The 15,535-nt window shown below is 39.8% G+C and overlaps 1 protein-coding gene across 2 annotated transcripts in view; it reads left to right on the top strand.

The window, feature by feature from the left end:
- Positions 1-5,182: 5,182 nt before the first annotated feature.
- Positions 5,183-15,535, top strand: part of FERMT2 (FERM domain containing kindlin 2) — a 99,810-nt gene continuing 89,457 nt past the window's right edge. Inside the window, exons 1-2 of one of the 2 annotated variants that reach the window (XM_049897808.1) lie at positions 5,183-5,282; positions 6,885-7,050. In XM_049897808.1, the coding sequence (XP_049753765.1) occupies positions 6,894-7,050 (157 nt within the window). In that variant the 5' untranslated portion in view covers positions 5,183-5,282; positions 6,885-6,893. Of the gene's footprint in view, positions 5,283-6,176; positions 6,512-6,884; positions 7,051-15,535 lie in introns of those variants that run through there. The other variant, XM_049897807.1, reaches the window with a different exon arrangement.

Raw genomic sequence — 15,535 nt, 5'->3', positions numbered from 1 at the left:
GTCCTACAGGGTTGCTGTGTCAGAATCGACTGGATGGCACACAACAACGTATAACCAGATAACCATCAGTTAAATAAGGATAAAAATAATAACTCCAGGTTATTGTGAGGAACATTTAAAGTGCCCCCCACAGGCACCTGAAACATCAAAAATGCTCAGAAGTTTTTAAAAATAATTCTTGTGACATTCCTTTCACTACCACCCTTCACCCACCTCCTATTGCTTACCTTATCAAGCCAAAAGCTTTTTCGTACGTTTGGTTTATGAGCAGATTCAGATCAATGTTTGGGATTCTAGTCCTTAGCTCTTTTAATTCATGCACATTTTACCAGATTAATCTTATTTGAACATTGCTTTCATGACGATACTACTGTGCACCAACTTTTAAATGTCTTCCTATTTTCTACCTCAGAGTCTAAACTTCCATCTTCCCTGGCCTGGCCTCATTCAATCCTCACTCTTCCCCAGAGCATTTCCTCCACGTTTTTTCCTCACTGTGCTCACTTCTGCCTTATGATTTCTCATCTTCCTCTCAATAGGTCTCAATCCATCTACTCCTTCGGGGTCTGCCTAGCTTTACCTTTTTCATAAAACTGTGACTTCACTGATGAACAACTTCTTTCAGAGAATAGATAATCACAGTCCTCAAAATGAATCTGTACTTTACAATTTAGTCTTTAGATCCATTGAGTTTTTCTCCTGCTTTTAATGAATCATTTTTTAAATAACAGCTTTATTGAGCTGTAATTCACATACCATTAAGTTCACTCTTTTGATGTATACAATTTGGTGGTTGTGGAACCATCACCGCTGTATGATTCCAGAGCATTTTCATCAGCCCCTGAAGAAACCTCAAACCATTAGCAGTCCCTTCCTACCCCCGCCCCTCCCCAGGCCCTGGCAACCATTGATCTACCTTCTGTCTGTATGGATTTGCCTACTCTGGACATTTCACATGAATAGAATCATACAATATGTGGACTTCTGTGCCTGACTTCTTTCATTTAGCATATATGGACACTTTATTCCTTTTTATGACTGAATAATACTGCATTATATGAATATACCACAATTTGTTTATCCATTCAGTTGATGGACGTTTGGGTTTCTACTTTTGGGCAATTATGAATAATGTTACTATAAACATTCATGTACAAATTTTGTGTGAACATGTGTTTTCTTTTCTCTGTATATTCCTTAAGAATGGAATTGCTGGTTCATATAGTAACTCTGGGGCCCTGGTGGTGCAGTGGTTAAGCATTTGGTTGCTAACCGAATGATCAGCACTTTGAATCTACCAGCCGCTCCTTGGAATCCCCATGGGACAGTTCTACTTTGTACTGTAGCATCACTATGAGTCGGAATTGACTCAACAGCAACAGGTTTGGGTTGGTTTTGGTGTAGTAACTCTATGTTTAACTTTTTGAGGAGCTGCCAGACTGTTTTCCAAGGGAGCTACACTTTTTACATTCCCGTCAGCTAAGTATGAGGGTTCCAATTTCTCTACATCCTTACCAACACTTGTTATTATTCATCTTTTTACAACAATGACTAAAGATGTTGAGCAACTTTTCATGTGCTTATTGGCCATTTGTATGTCTCTGGTGTATTGTCTATTCAGATCCTTTGACCATTTTTAATTGGGTTGTCTTCTTACTGTTGAGTTGTAATAGTTTTCTATATATTCTAGACACCCCTTCTAAGATTTATGATTTACAATTTTTTTTTTCATTTTGCAGGTCTTTTCTCTATTTTGATGCTATTCTTGAAATATAATTTTTAAAATTTTGGTGAAGTCTCTCATTCTGTGGGTCGTCTTTTCTCTATCTTGATGCAATTCTTAAAGAATAAAAGTTTCTAATTTTGATAAAATTTTATTTATTATTTCTTTTGTTGCTTGTGACTTGGTATCTTATCTATGAAACCATTGCCTAATCTAAGATCACAAAGATTTATTCTTGTGTTTTCTTCTAAGAATTTTATAGTTTTTCAGCTTACAGTTAGGCTCATGATCCATTTGGAGTTAATTTTTGTATATGGTGTGAGGTAGGCATCTGACTTCATTGTTTACATGTGGATATTTCTTCTGATGTTTTCAATATAAACCTGCTTCATTAGATAGGTGCTCCTTAAGATAATATGGCATGTGTTACATGTCTACATGTCTGTCTCGGTGTTCTGTACTGTGCTAAACTCATAATTAGCACTTTGTGTGAGTATATGTGTGAGCATTTTGTTTTTTTTTCAGGGTTCAGAACATTTCACAAAATGGTCTGGTATTCAAACTTAAATCAGGGGAAATTCTAACACACACACACACACACACACACACACACACACACACACGCCCTGAAGTATTACCCAGTGCAGTTTTCTACAAAGAGCTTTCTGTAATCTAGAGCAGAAAACGCTAAACAAAAGCCGTACATTTCTTTTCCCTTGAAGTAGAGATGTAATTGTTATCTCAACATTCTTTTAGTCTGTGGTGAAAACAACCCTCCAAAAAAACCAAAACCCATTGCCTTTGAGTCAATTCCAACTCGTAGAGACCCTACAGGACTGCCTCATAGGGTTTCCAAGGAGCAGCTGGTGGATTCGAACTGCTGATTTTTTGATTAGTCGCCGTAGATTTTAACCACTGCGCCACCAGGGCTCCAGGAAAGCAGCCCTACTCATAGCAAATCTTCCTTGTTTCTCAGTTTGCCAGTCATTTTCTTGATGATTATAGCTACTGCCCGCTTCTATCAAAACAAGCGGCCTCTATAACCTTCCTTTTTTTTTTTTTTTTATAACCTTCCTTGCCATTCTTAGCTCACGCCTCATGCCTCTTGCTTTCTATCTCCTTAGTTGCTTTACTAGTATGTCCCATTCTTAATAATCCTTGAAACAGAGAGAGAATGCTGTTCACCTGGTATTTAATAGGAATAATTCCTTGCATTTCATCTTGCTGGCCTCATATTGTATTTTTAATCCTCTCCCCTTTACACATTTACACTCACACAAACCCCCTCTTACTTTCTCCTACCCCCAATCTGTCTTTCTTTCAAACCCAATAGTTGTAATATTTTGTATTAACTTTTTAGAAATATAAAGCACAATCTAAGTAGGCTCAGCAAAAAAGCTGAAGTCAACCCCAGGATGACCAAGCCCGAGGGCTGCATTTGACGGCAGATCTGTGAGATATCATTTGGTCTAAATCTAAGTCCAGTGCTTGGTACCTTATTTGGATATTGCTGCTTTCAATGCTTGAGCTGTTCTTCCAAACACTGGAGTTCTCGGCTACTTTTCAGTATGATGTAAGTACCACAAGTATTGCATTATCTTAGAGGCTCTAGTAGGGGATTTCAGATAAGATTCTACATTGGGAAACTTTAGGTAGAAGTAAACATTTAAGAAATACACTTGAACGCTTTGCTTAATAAACTAGGAAAAAAAAACAGAGTTTCAGAGTCTGACTTCTCTTTAATATTCAAATCAAGCAACAGTCTGAAATACTCAAAAAGAAGGCCTAAAGGGACCAGCTGTACCCATCCTAATCTAATTATTTCCCAATGGTACTTGACTGAGGGTCACTGTTTTCCTGTGCATTATACTGCTCAAACTGCTAACTTATTAAAGCTGGTAAAAATCTCTGATAAAGCTATATTTAAGCTATTTTGAATGTTGAGAAACAGGGCAGTTATTTACAGTATTTATCTCCCCTTCTGTCATTAAACATAGGGAACATTCATAGAAGTGGATTAAAGACAGACAGTTGTCAGAGGGCAATAAACACTATGGTAGGAGGCTGTTTAGAAAGTAATTCTCACTGGAGAATAAGAAAAGAACAAAAACGTGGAAACCTGAGTATTGAAAAAGGGTTTCTGAGACAGGACAATTTTGTCTAAAGGAAGGGGAAGATTAAGAAAGGTGATGGATATTTTTGGTTCTAGAAAGGTGTGTTTGAGAACGGGTAGTTATTTGGAGCTTCCTGGAGGACGTGTGAAAGTCATCAAGGTATAATTTTTAGCCTCTTTCCCAGCTCCATTTAAAATCTCTACCCCTCCCTGCTTTTTTTCTTGTTTCATGCCGTTTGCAATGTATGCTATCTTATAGTTTATGCACTCTTATACATTACCGGAAATTTGGAATGAGGTGGGGAAAAAAATAAACAAAGCTATAAATTTTAAAAGTGGATATTTCCCCAATAATGAGATTTCTCCATGGGACAGATCTGGTTCTTTGACATTTATGTTGATTTGCATGTTTTCCTCGCAATCATTTGTTACTGATTTTCTTTGTGCCAGGCTATTTGTAAGTTTGCAGACAATGCATAGAATTTGAACTCATATTTGGGGAGGGGGGGATATTAAAAAACACAAACTTCTGAAATTCCTGCCCAGGAGTCCAGTAGCTGCTCTATCAGTTGTATCACTTAGAGTGTAATCGTATGTACAAAGACACTGAAATGCTGGATGCAATTCAAGGTGGTAGAAAAATCCTGGATGCAAAGATTTTCAGTTTGTAGCAAGTAAAGAATAGAAGAAAAAAAATTACCCATGATCTCATCACCAAAAGCAGATTCTTAACATTTTGGTGTATTTCTTTCCAGTCTTTTTCTCTGAATATTTAAAAACAGATAAGCTTGTGATTATACAGCTGCGTGTATACAGTTTTCTACATTTTTTTTACATTAACAAGTGATTCTCTATTTTATTTAAAAAGCTTTCGTATATATTTTCAACACCATAATTTACATAAACATCCCCTTCTCTGTGAACATCCCTATTTTGCTTCCAAGCGAACTATTTTGAACTTTCTTGAGAAGAAATAACTGGAGAGTGGAGTGACTAGAGACTTGAGGCATCAATTTCTCCATGATGACTAGTTGAAAACGCTGTAGTGGTTTTCCTTATTTTTTGTGCCAAACCTCTGGCATCTGACTAAATTTTGCTGCTTTCCTTTCACTTCTTTATGGGTCCCACCCCTTTTCTATGATTTCCAATCTCTTTTCCATTTGTTGATGAACAAAAGGTTATTTGCCTGGTGGCTTCCTCTTCGAAGTATTTGAGACAGCTGAGAAGACGGGATTTTAAAACTGGGGTCTTTTCCAGAAACCTAGGATATCTTATCTGAGTCTTCCTGACACAGAGTTTTTGAGGCTTGCGTTTGCTAGCGAGGCAGTTTCCCTGACTTGCTGTTTCTGATTCCAGTCCCCTCAACAGTACGCAACAGTAGATGGGGGAAGTGGGAGTCAAGTGGGAAGCAGGACCATTTCTCCATCACTAGTCAATCTTCAGCAGGTAAGGCTCTTTAGCTTGTCCCTGTACCTGCCAGTGCTATTAAAATTCCTTCAAGGCGTGGCTGAGGGTGGGGTAGAGGATGTATATTCATTTAGTAGACTATTCTTAACTGCATATAAAAATACACAAATACAAAGACCCGAGGAAGCTGGGCAAACTGTTTCTGAGTAAAACCCACAGCCCTGAATTTTATTTTAATCAATTAACAATTAATTAACTTTGCTCAAGCAAGAGCATCGTAGGACTTACTTGGCTTCGCATCTTGTCCCAACTTCAGAATGGGTTAAGAGCGCACGCAAGCTCCTGGGAGTCCCATAGGAGTTGCTGATTGTGTCGGACACTGCTCATAAAGCAATTTTTGTGGTTCACCTCCCTCTGGGTTTTCTCATTCTTTTGTGGCACGTTCGTGGAGCTGGCTTGGGCATTTGCTTTTTAAAGTTTTTACATCCCAAACCCCTCTCTCCAGCTCCTGGGGTCCGGCATCCTTCACCGGGCCGAGACTTACAGACTAGCTCGAGGTCTGGGGAGGGGGCGGGGGACTTTGTTCCCTGAAATCGACTTTGCCCTGAAAATTTCCTCTGCCATGTCTCATGGACAAACCCCCTCCTCCGGCTGGAAGCACAGACACCCACTGCCACGGGCCCTCGCAAAGCCGTAGCCCCGCTGGCAGAGGCGAGCTCACTCGCACCCCGGGGGGAGACCGGAGCTGCCTCCTAAGCTCCCCCTCCTCAGGTCCCGCCGCCGAGAGCCCGGATGTTGGATGCAATCCCTGCGCCGGGTCCTTCATTTCCATAAAAGGGCAGCGGCTCCGCGGGGCCGAGATTGCTGCAGCGGCCGGCGCCCCCCGCCTCCCCCGCGCAGCTCCCACCCCTGCCGCGCGCGCCGCCCTGCCCCGCCCCCAGCCCGGCGTCCGCGCTGTCCCCTCTCCCGAGCTCGGCCGCGGGGGAGGGTGGCGGTAGGGGGCGAGGCCGGCCCGACCCGCTCCGGGCGGCTCTGCGGGGCGGAGGAGGACGGCCCTGGCGCGCCCAGCCCGAGCCGGATTCGGACAGAAGGGGCGGGGAGAGGGGGTGGGGCGCGGAGAGCCCAGCGAGGGGCCGCGACCACAGGACTCCATTAGCCGCTCGGGCCGGGAGGCAGCGCTTCGGCCGCCGGAGAGGGACGCCGCCCAGCGAGCCGCCGCCCCCGCGCCTGTTGGGTGAGCCCCAGGCCGGGAGCGCCAGGAGCGCGCGGTGAGAGGCCGGGGTCCCGGCTGGTAGCTGACGGGGAGCGCGGGTGGGGAGGAGGAACGTTGAGTCCGCGGGCGGCGTCTCCGGGCCAGGGTGCGGCCGGCAGGTGAAGTCCCCGGTGGTCCGCTAGGCGGGGGCTGGGCCGCTACGGGGCGGGCGCGCGGCGCGGCCGCGGGGAAAGGGCGCAGTCCTGCCCGCCGCGCTGCCCGCCGCGCTGCCCGCCGCCCGACCGCGCTCCCGCTCGTTTCCGAATTTGCACGGAAACCCTCGCGGCCTCCACCCTCTTCCACCCCACGGCCCACTGTGTGAATTCGGGGGAATTTGCCTTCCTTTGGGGGAGTGACGCTTACAAGAGCCATTTCCTCCCCGCTCGCAGGAAGGAGCCATGGCTCTGGACGGGATAAGGATGCCAGATGGCTGCTATGCGGATGGGACGTGGGAACTGAGCGTCCATGTGACGGATCTGAACCGCGATGTCACTCTGAGAGTGACCGGGGAGGTGCACATTGGAGGGGTGATGCTCAAGTTGGTGGAAAAACTCGGTGAGTACAGCCCCAGCGGCGCCTAAGTATCAAGACTTCCCAGGCTTTGGGGGGGGGCGGGGGGCGGGAGAGGAAAGAGACTTACAGCGGGGGGAGGGGTGGATTTTGGAACTCCCGGCATCCCGCAAATACTGTTTTCAAAAAATGTAAATCTTTCAGTATTTAGAGCTTTGGTCTTTTGCATCTTGTTTTGTTATTCTCGGAAATTTTCATAAAGTAGTGATCAGGACCTCCCAATTAGAAACGTAATTACGTCATCACGAGGGAAAACTTAATTCTTTACATTTTCGTACTTCACGTTAAAAAAAATGAGAAAAGTGTTCAAGTGGATGTTGGGAGGGTGATATTACAGGCCATGGCTATCCATTACTTATTTATCTTCAGTGTACCTGAATGTTGGTGACATTTGGTGTTGGGGATGATGTAAAATCTGTTTAAGAATAAACTGTTCTTGGGTATGTGCAACTTCTCGGGCCAGTATGAATTTATCTACAGTTGTTTGAATCGACTCGATGCTGATGGGTTTGGTTTATATATATATATATATATATATATATATAGTTGTGTTACTACGTGGTGAAGTATATTTAAATGTTCACGTCATCCAACCTTACAAGGGGTGGGTGGGACAAACTTGGTATCTATAATCCCTTCTTGAAGTACGCTCTTTCCAGCGTCCAATTTTATATTAATAACAAGCTAGGGAAAGCCTTTGTGTTAAGAAGCAGACTTTAATTCGAGATTGACAGTATTTGCTTGAGTGCAAATGTATACTAGACTGATCTGATACAGCTGTAAGTATCCTACCATATAACGTGTAAGAAGTTTTTGTGCTTACATATTTCGTTTGTGTTGGATGAAACCGTTTTCACTTGGGAGAATCAACTAAAATGACTCGTTAGACGATTTTATTGTAGAAAGTGCTCAGAGGACTGTCTTCCTGGGCTTTAATGTGTCTCTTGTATATAATACAACTGTGACAAGGTATTGTTGTTTTCTTAACCTGTTGTTTGTTTGTTTGTTTTATAAAACATAGTATTCATTCTTCAAGCCACTCTGGAAAAGTAGAGAACTTGTTATGTATTGGGACATGGATATCTTACTAAGAGTATTTTATACCTACCATATAAACTTACTGAAATACAGTGCTCTGAAGCCCCATTGCAAAATAAGCAGAATTCAGTTAGGTGGATCTGCTTTGTGCCCTTGCAGGAAGTTTAATTATTGAAGGACCGAAGAGTAGGTTCTTAGAAGGTAGCCTCCTTAGGATTGTGCATTGTTTGGCTCCCTGAGACAGCCCAGGAAAGAGAGACCTCCTGAGTAGCCCTTTGAAAATAAGATTTCTCTGTATTGTCAAGCCAGTTAACTGTTGGTTGACATTGTTCAGATCTGATTTGATTAAACCTTAATCATAGTTTGAAAAATATTTTTGGATCTTTTTTTGTCCAGCACTGGTGTGAAATTATTTAAGGAAAAAAAAAAGTATCGAATATAATTTTTACTTTGTTTTCAAGGGAATCAGGTGTTTGTATCAGAAATTGCTTTATATATGATTAATGGAGTTTATTAATAAACTAGTTTCGGTAGGAGTTTTTTTTCTATTGCAAAAAAGGAGCTGTTGAAGGTGAATGAGACAACTTTTAGTTCCCAAAAGCCAGGTCTTGTCTAATGAATAAATAATGGCTTATACTATATTTATATTGCATTGATTACAGTTGTTTATCACAGAATCATAGGCACAAATAGTAATAAAGAGAATAAACTATTGACAGACAGAATTAATGTTTTTAAGTGACTGTAATCTTAATCTTCTAATGCTGATGCATTTTTAATTTTTTTTATGCAGTGACAAGAAGCCCAATGAGGTAGGAAATGCTGTGCATATGGAAACCTTGCATCTTTCTTTTTTTAGTAATTTATTTTGTTGTTGAGAATATACACAGCAAAAACATACACCAATTCAAGTTTCTACATGTGCAGTTCAGTGACATTGATTCCATTTTTCGAGTTGCACAAGCATTCTGAGCCCCTTTCTCCGTGTTCCTCCTCTGTTAACATAAACTCACCCTAAGTTTCCTATTTAATCTTTAGTTGCCGTTGTCAGTTTGATCCCATGTAGGCAGACCTTAAAAGAAGAGCGTAATGCTCAAGGCTTTGCATCTTTCTGGAATTGAACTAGTACTATCTTTTGTGTGTTTTGTCTTCCAGTTAGAAAGTGCTTTTCAGCATAGTTCTGACTTTCCTGTTTTTGTAGAAGTAGAGCTTGTAAATGAGATTTTTGGCTCCTGGTTTTAAAAAAAAAAAGGATAGATACTTTCAATTGCAGACTATTTTGTTACCTACTGGCAAGTAAATAGAGGAGAAATTCAGTAGGGTAGCATTTAAGACTTCTGTAAACGAGGCTAATCAAATTAGAAAAGAACTTTTTAATTCTTAAGACTTGCCTAAAACCAGAATGTCCTGTGAGTTGTGTCACTGAAGGTAATAAAGAGCAGACTGGATGGCTGCTTGTTAACAGTGGCTAAAGTAGATCAAAGCAGCTTGCAGAGTCTAGATGGTAAGAGGTGGAGATCACAGTAGGAATGAGATGGCACAGGGTCTCATGTCTCATTGGGCTGCAGAGCAGTAATGGACAATTAACAGAACTAGGTTACTGTGGTCTTGGGACAGTTACGACTGAAGGTGCAGCAGCATTCATCGGTCTTTAAACTCCATGACTTAAAAACGGCAGATCTGATAAAAACCTTATTCTCATCAGAGGTTGTACAAATACCAAAAGCATTAATATTTTCATATAATGTTTAGTGGCAACAGTTATTTCCCTGGGGGTTGGTAGATCCTATAAGAACCCCTTCTGAACATTGTGTTAAAATTGTGTGTGTTTGCGCAAATGTGGAACTTTCTGGGAAGAGGATACTTAACCTTTCATTAGTTTCTTAAAGAGATCTGTGATCAAAAAAGCTTGTGACACAGATCAGTAAGTTTGGCACTTGAAAGTAATTAAGCACGTCAAAAAAGTAAATGATACTTCTTAGTATGTGTCAGCAATATCTTTGTATTTAGTATTTCGTATAGAACTTCTATACTTCTGTGAAGGTCATTAAAACATGAATCGGTGATTTATTGCTCTAACGCAAAGATCTGAAAGTTCCCTTTAAATATTAATACAAAACATGTTTGTCATTGTATTCATTTTTTAAAAGAGAATAAAGAATGTGTGCCTGAAGTAGTGGGTTTTAGGGAATTACATCCTTTTTATCTGTTAAAAAGTCAGACTGAAAGCTTTAAATAGAATCTTAAATTTTTTTTTTTTTTTGCGCTTAAGGAACATTTTAAACATGTTTAAATTTATGTATATATCTTCTATTGTACTTTAAATGAAGGTTTACAGAACAAACTATCTTCTCATTAAACAGTACACATATTTTATGACATTCGTTAACAACCCCACGACATGTCAGCGCTCTCCCTTCTCGATCTTGGGTTCCCTATTACCAGCTTTCCTGTCTGTCCCCTCCTGCCTTCTAGTCCATGCCCCTGGGCTCGTGTGCCCCTTTCTCGCATTTTGTTTTATGGGCCTGTCTGATCTTTGCCTGAAGGGTGACCCTCAGGAGTGACTTCATTACTGAGCTGAAAGTGTGTCCAGGGGCCATACCCTTGGGGTTTCTCCAGTCTCTGTCAGGCTAGTAAGCCTGGTCTTTTTTTTGTGAGTTAGGATTTAAGTTATATTTTTTTATTAAAAGAAAAGAGTTAAAATATAAAGAAGCAGGGATAAGGATTATAAAATATAAAATGGCAGAGAATAAAATGCTAAAATAATTCAAAATGTAAAGAAGAAGCCCAGTTTTAGGAATTCCATGATGTTCCACTGGAGAAATAGTAAGCAAAACCATTCTACTTGATGGGATTCAGATCTTAGCATTGCAGATTCTAAATATTAAAGAGATGCTTAGTTTTAATTCTCAGTGGATTATTTCACTGCTTTCTAGTATCACCTTATAAAAACGATCTTTTTGTAAGCTGTGTACAATCAAATCTTTATCTTTCTATAAAATTTTTATTTTAGATGGAGAATAAGGAATTTGTTATAACAGAGCTCACTGAATGAAAACTTCGAACCTCCGTGAGCTTGGACAGCAGACTAGGTGACTTGATTTCTAGGTTTCTTCTAGCTCAGATTCTATGAGTAGAAGAAATTATAGGGGTTGGGTTAGATTAGGCCAAATAATAATCTAGGGAAAAAAAATGCAAGTTGAGGGACTCAGTAATAACTAAAAATAAATTTATGGAGTTGACTTAGAACATTTGAGGAGTGTGTTTCTGAATGTAATTTTTCAGTCTTTAGAAAGAAGTCAGCCTTGCTTTAAAACGTGTTATGTCCTTGCCGTAATGATGAAATAGAATCTTTATGTCGTAGTGCATTTTACAGTTGAGTAAGGTTGTGAAGTTAGCACACATTATTAAAAAAAGAGAAAAGGATTTTTGTCAAAATTACCCTTTAAAAATCTTCCGAAGTGCCTATTAAGTACGGTATGTTCATTCCATCGTTGCACAGAAGTGCACCATAGCTAGTTTTTCCCTCTTCAACAGTAGAACAGAAACAAGGTTCTCTAGCTGAGCACCAGGTGAAGAAGTTGGCTTACATTAAGGACTTTATTTTGCAAAAAATACTTGAAACTTTATGATCAGAGCTTTGGCAAGATGTGCACAGGGAGAGAGGCATATTTAACTGGACAGTTTCCTTCTTGTGCTCACGCTTTCTTCTCCCTGAGGAAGCCATATACTTATGTAGTTGAATGGTGTCTAGACTATTGAAATTCCTAATATTTCCCTCTGAGGGCTTATGGCTGAACCCATGGAAATATCTAAATGATGTACCTTTGCTGCATTCAGGGTGAAAAAACCATACAAAGATGATAAAAAAATTTTAAAAATCTCGTGAGGGCTTGGGAAAAACACTTAACGATGAATCAGGTCTTGGTTAAATCCATGCTGTTAACTATCTATAGGAAATGGCTATTGAATTTTTTCTCAGCAAATATTAAGTTCCATAAAAATAGAAGATAGTATGTAAATTTTACTGTAATCTTCATAAACCAAAAAAAAAAATCCTGTTGCCAGTGAGTCAATAGGACATAGTAGAACTGCCCTGTAGGGTTTCGAAGGCTAATCTTTATGGAGGCGACTGCCACATCTTTCTCCCATGGAGCTGCTGGTGGGTTTGAACCACCAGCCTCTCGCGTAGCAGCCAAGCAGTTTAACCACTGTGTCATCTAGTAAAGCATGGGCTATTCCTTGAGCTATTCCTGGATACTTTACGTGTTGGTTCGTGCTGTGTTTATGCTTTTTTTTTTTTAAGTCAGCAAATACTATTTGATTGCAACTAGAGTTTATTTATGTAGACACTTTAAAAGAATATACCTGTTTATTCAGTTGCTTACAAAAGACCTTGTTGGAAATGTCTAATAAGTATTGAAGAAAATATTTAAAGTTTTACCTCTTTTCTTCAAGTTTTTTTTTTTGCAATTTCACACTTAGAAGAAAGTTTGAGAATAATACAGTGAACACTGTATAATCATCTAGATCACCAGTTAGCATTTTGCCATTTGATTTCTCCCTTCTATACATAACACACACTTTTTTACTGAATTCTTTCAGTAGGTGCAGATACCATGAGTTTTCATCCCTAAATACTTACATATGCATCACCTAAGAACAAGAACCTTTTCTTACATAACTGCGTTACAGTTAGCAAATCCAGGAACCACAACATATTGTCTAATATGCATTCATATTCAAATTTTGTCAGTTGTTCCAGTGATGGCCTTTGTTTTTCCTCATTCACGATCTTACTTTTCATTTAGTGTCACCTATCTCTTTTAGTCCCATTTTATCTACAGAGTGGGCACCAATTCTGGAACCACAGCAGAATGTATTTATATATACAGATAGTCCCAGACTTATGATGGGGTTCCGTTCTGATAATCCTGTCCTACGTTGATTCTGACTCTTCCATAAGCCAGGTCTGACATAAGTTGAATACCGTTTTTTTTTCTCATTATTGTTGCTTTTTATTATCAGTGTCTTTATAAATCCGATCTATATTTTTCTTTGGGGCTTGGTGTGAGAATGATAACATCAACAGATTACACACTGCAACATTGTATGTAGTACACATTGCTAATGAAAAAAAAAAATGATAAGATGTTCAAAAAAGGCCAGATGGCCGTAAGTGGTGGCTCATTGTAACTTAAATACGTCACAAGTTGGGGACTACCTGTATATTGTTTATTGGTTTTAACGTATATGTTAAATAATAGTATTTGTTTCCAGACATTATGGCCAATCCTCTAGAGAAGTTCTGGCTTTGACTACCCTATAGATCCTTTCTTTGTTTTTCGAGACATTCTTTTACCTTTTTTTTTTTTTACATGTAAGATTCTTTATCGGTACAAATTTCACTTATGATATTTTTGTAGGTTATTTTTTATATACTTTATCCTTAAAGTTCAATTTTCTTTTTACCTTACCATTAAATAAACTATTCATTACATTTTAGACATCATTGGGTATAGATGTCCCTTAGTGTCGGCTGTCATCAGACTATAGTAGGTGCTAATGGATGCACAGACTAGTAAAAGGCAGCGTGTCTCTAGTTGAAGTCAGAAGATCTAAATTCAAATTCTGACCTGGCCGCTTGATGGTTTGTGTAATCTTTGGACAAGTAATTCAACCTTCCGAACATGTTTTGACTTCTGTAAAACGGAGATTTAAAAAAAAAAAAAACTTTCTCATAACTTTTGGTGATGATCAAATGAGATAATACACGTCAAAATGCTTTATATAAACAATTGTTCTTGAGTGCCGTTGAGTCAATTCTGACTTACAGCACCCCTGTGTGGCAGAGTAGAACTGCCCTGTAAGGTTTTCTTGGCTGTAGTCTTTACGAAAGCAGAATTACCAGGTCTTTCTCCCGCAGAGCTGTGAGGTGGGTTTGAACCATCAACCTTTCCAGCCTTTCAGTTAGTAAGCAGCTAGGAGCCACCAGAGCACCTTTCATATAAACAATTAGTGCTGTACAAATGAGAGTGGCATGTAAAGTCTCTTAATATACCAACTGAAGTAAAAAGGAAGAGGGGGAATTGAAATCTAGAATATTTAACAGGTTCCAACATTAACAGTGGGTAATTGTAATCCTTAAAAGAAGTTTAGTTTGGGACTGCTTTAGTTTAGTTTGACTGTGTTCCCACCCCCTAAACAAGAAAAATAGCTATCATTCCACCCCCACACTCCCTTTCCAAACACACGTACATACACTCCTGCCTCTGTAATGTAACAAGGAGCTGTTTAATTACTGTTTTCACAAGATTTCTGAAATGCAGTGGGTCACTAAGTAGATGATGGTATTCCAGGGATTTGAAAAATTTATAACCATGAAGGTTTCAGTAGTAAATTCTCTCCTTAGTACAATTTATAAGAGCAATTTTTAAAATTCAGTTGTAACAAAGGAATGATAAAAAATTTGTTTCTTGGCATATAAAAAACATTGGCCCATTTATCAGGCAGCTAGCAGATACATGAGGAAATGCTCAACAATCGTTAGCCTTTAGAGAAATGCAAATCAAAACTGCAGTGAGATACCATTTCACTCCAACAAGGCTGGGATTAATCCAGAAGACACAAAATAATAAATGTTGGAGAGGTTGTGGAGAGACTGGACCACTTATACCCTCCTGGTGGAAATGTAAAATGGTACAACCACTTTGGAAATTGATTTGGCACTTCCTTAAAAAACTAGAAGTAGAACTATGATACAATCCAGCAATCCCACTCCTTGGAATATATCCTAGAGAAACAAGAGCTTTTACAAGAACAGATATATGCACACCCATGCAGCACCGTTGACAATAGCAAAAAGTTGGAAGCAACCAGGGTGCCCATCAGCGGATGAATGGATAAATAAATTAAGGTATATTCACACAATGGAATACCATGCAATAATAAAGAACAACGATGAATCTGTGAAACATCTCATAACATAGAAGAAACCGGAAGGCATTATGCTGAGTGAAATTAATCAGTCACAAAAGGACAAATACTGTATGAGACCACTATTATAAGAACTCAAGAAATAGTTTAAACACAGAAAAAAATATTCTTTGATGGTTACGAGGGTGGGGAGGGAGGGAGAGAGAAGTGGTATTCACTAATTAGATAGTAGACAAGAACTATTTTAGGTGAAGGGAAAAACATACAGTGCAGGCAAGGTCAGCACAACTGGACTAAACCAAAAGCAAAGAAGTTGCCTGAATACAACGGAACGCTTCGAAGGCCAGAGTAGCAGGGGCCAGGGTCTAGGGACCATGGTTTCATGGGACATCTAGGTCAATGGGCAACAAAATGTATTAAAACATTCTGCGTCCCACTTTGGTGAGGGCGTCTGGGGTCTTAAATGCTAGCAAGTGGCCATCTAAGAAGCATCAAT

Source organism: Elephas maximus, chromosome 10, assembly GCF_024166365.1.
Source record: "Elephas maximus indicus isolate mEleMax1 chromosome 10, mEleMax1 primary haplotype, whole genome shotgun sequence".
Taxonomy (NCBI): domain Eukaryota; kingdom Metazoa; phylum Chordata; class Mammalia; order Proboscidea; family Elephantidae; genus Elephas; species Elephas maximus.
This window is presented reverse-complemented; position numbering and strand designations above follow the sequence as displayed.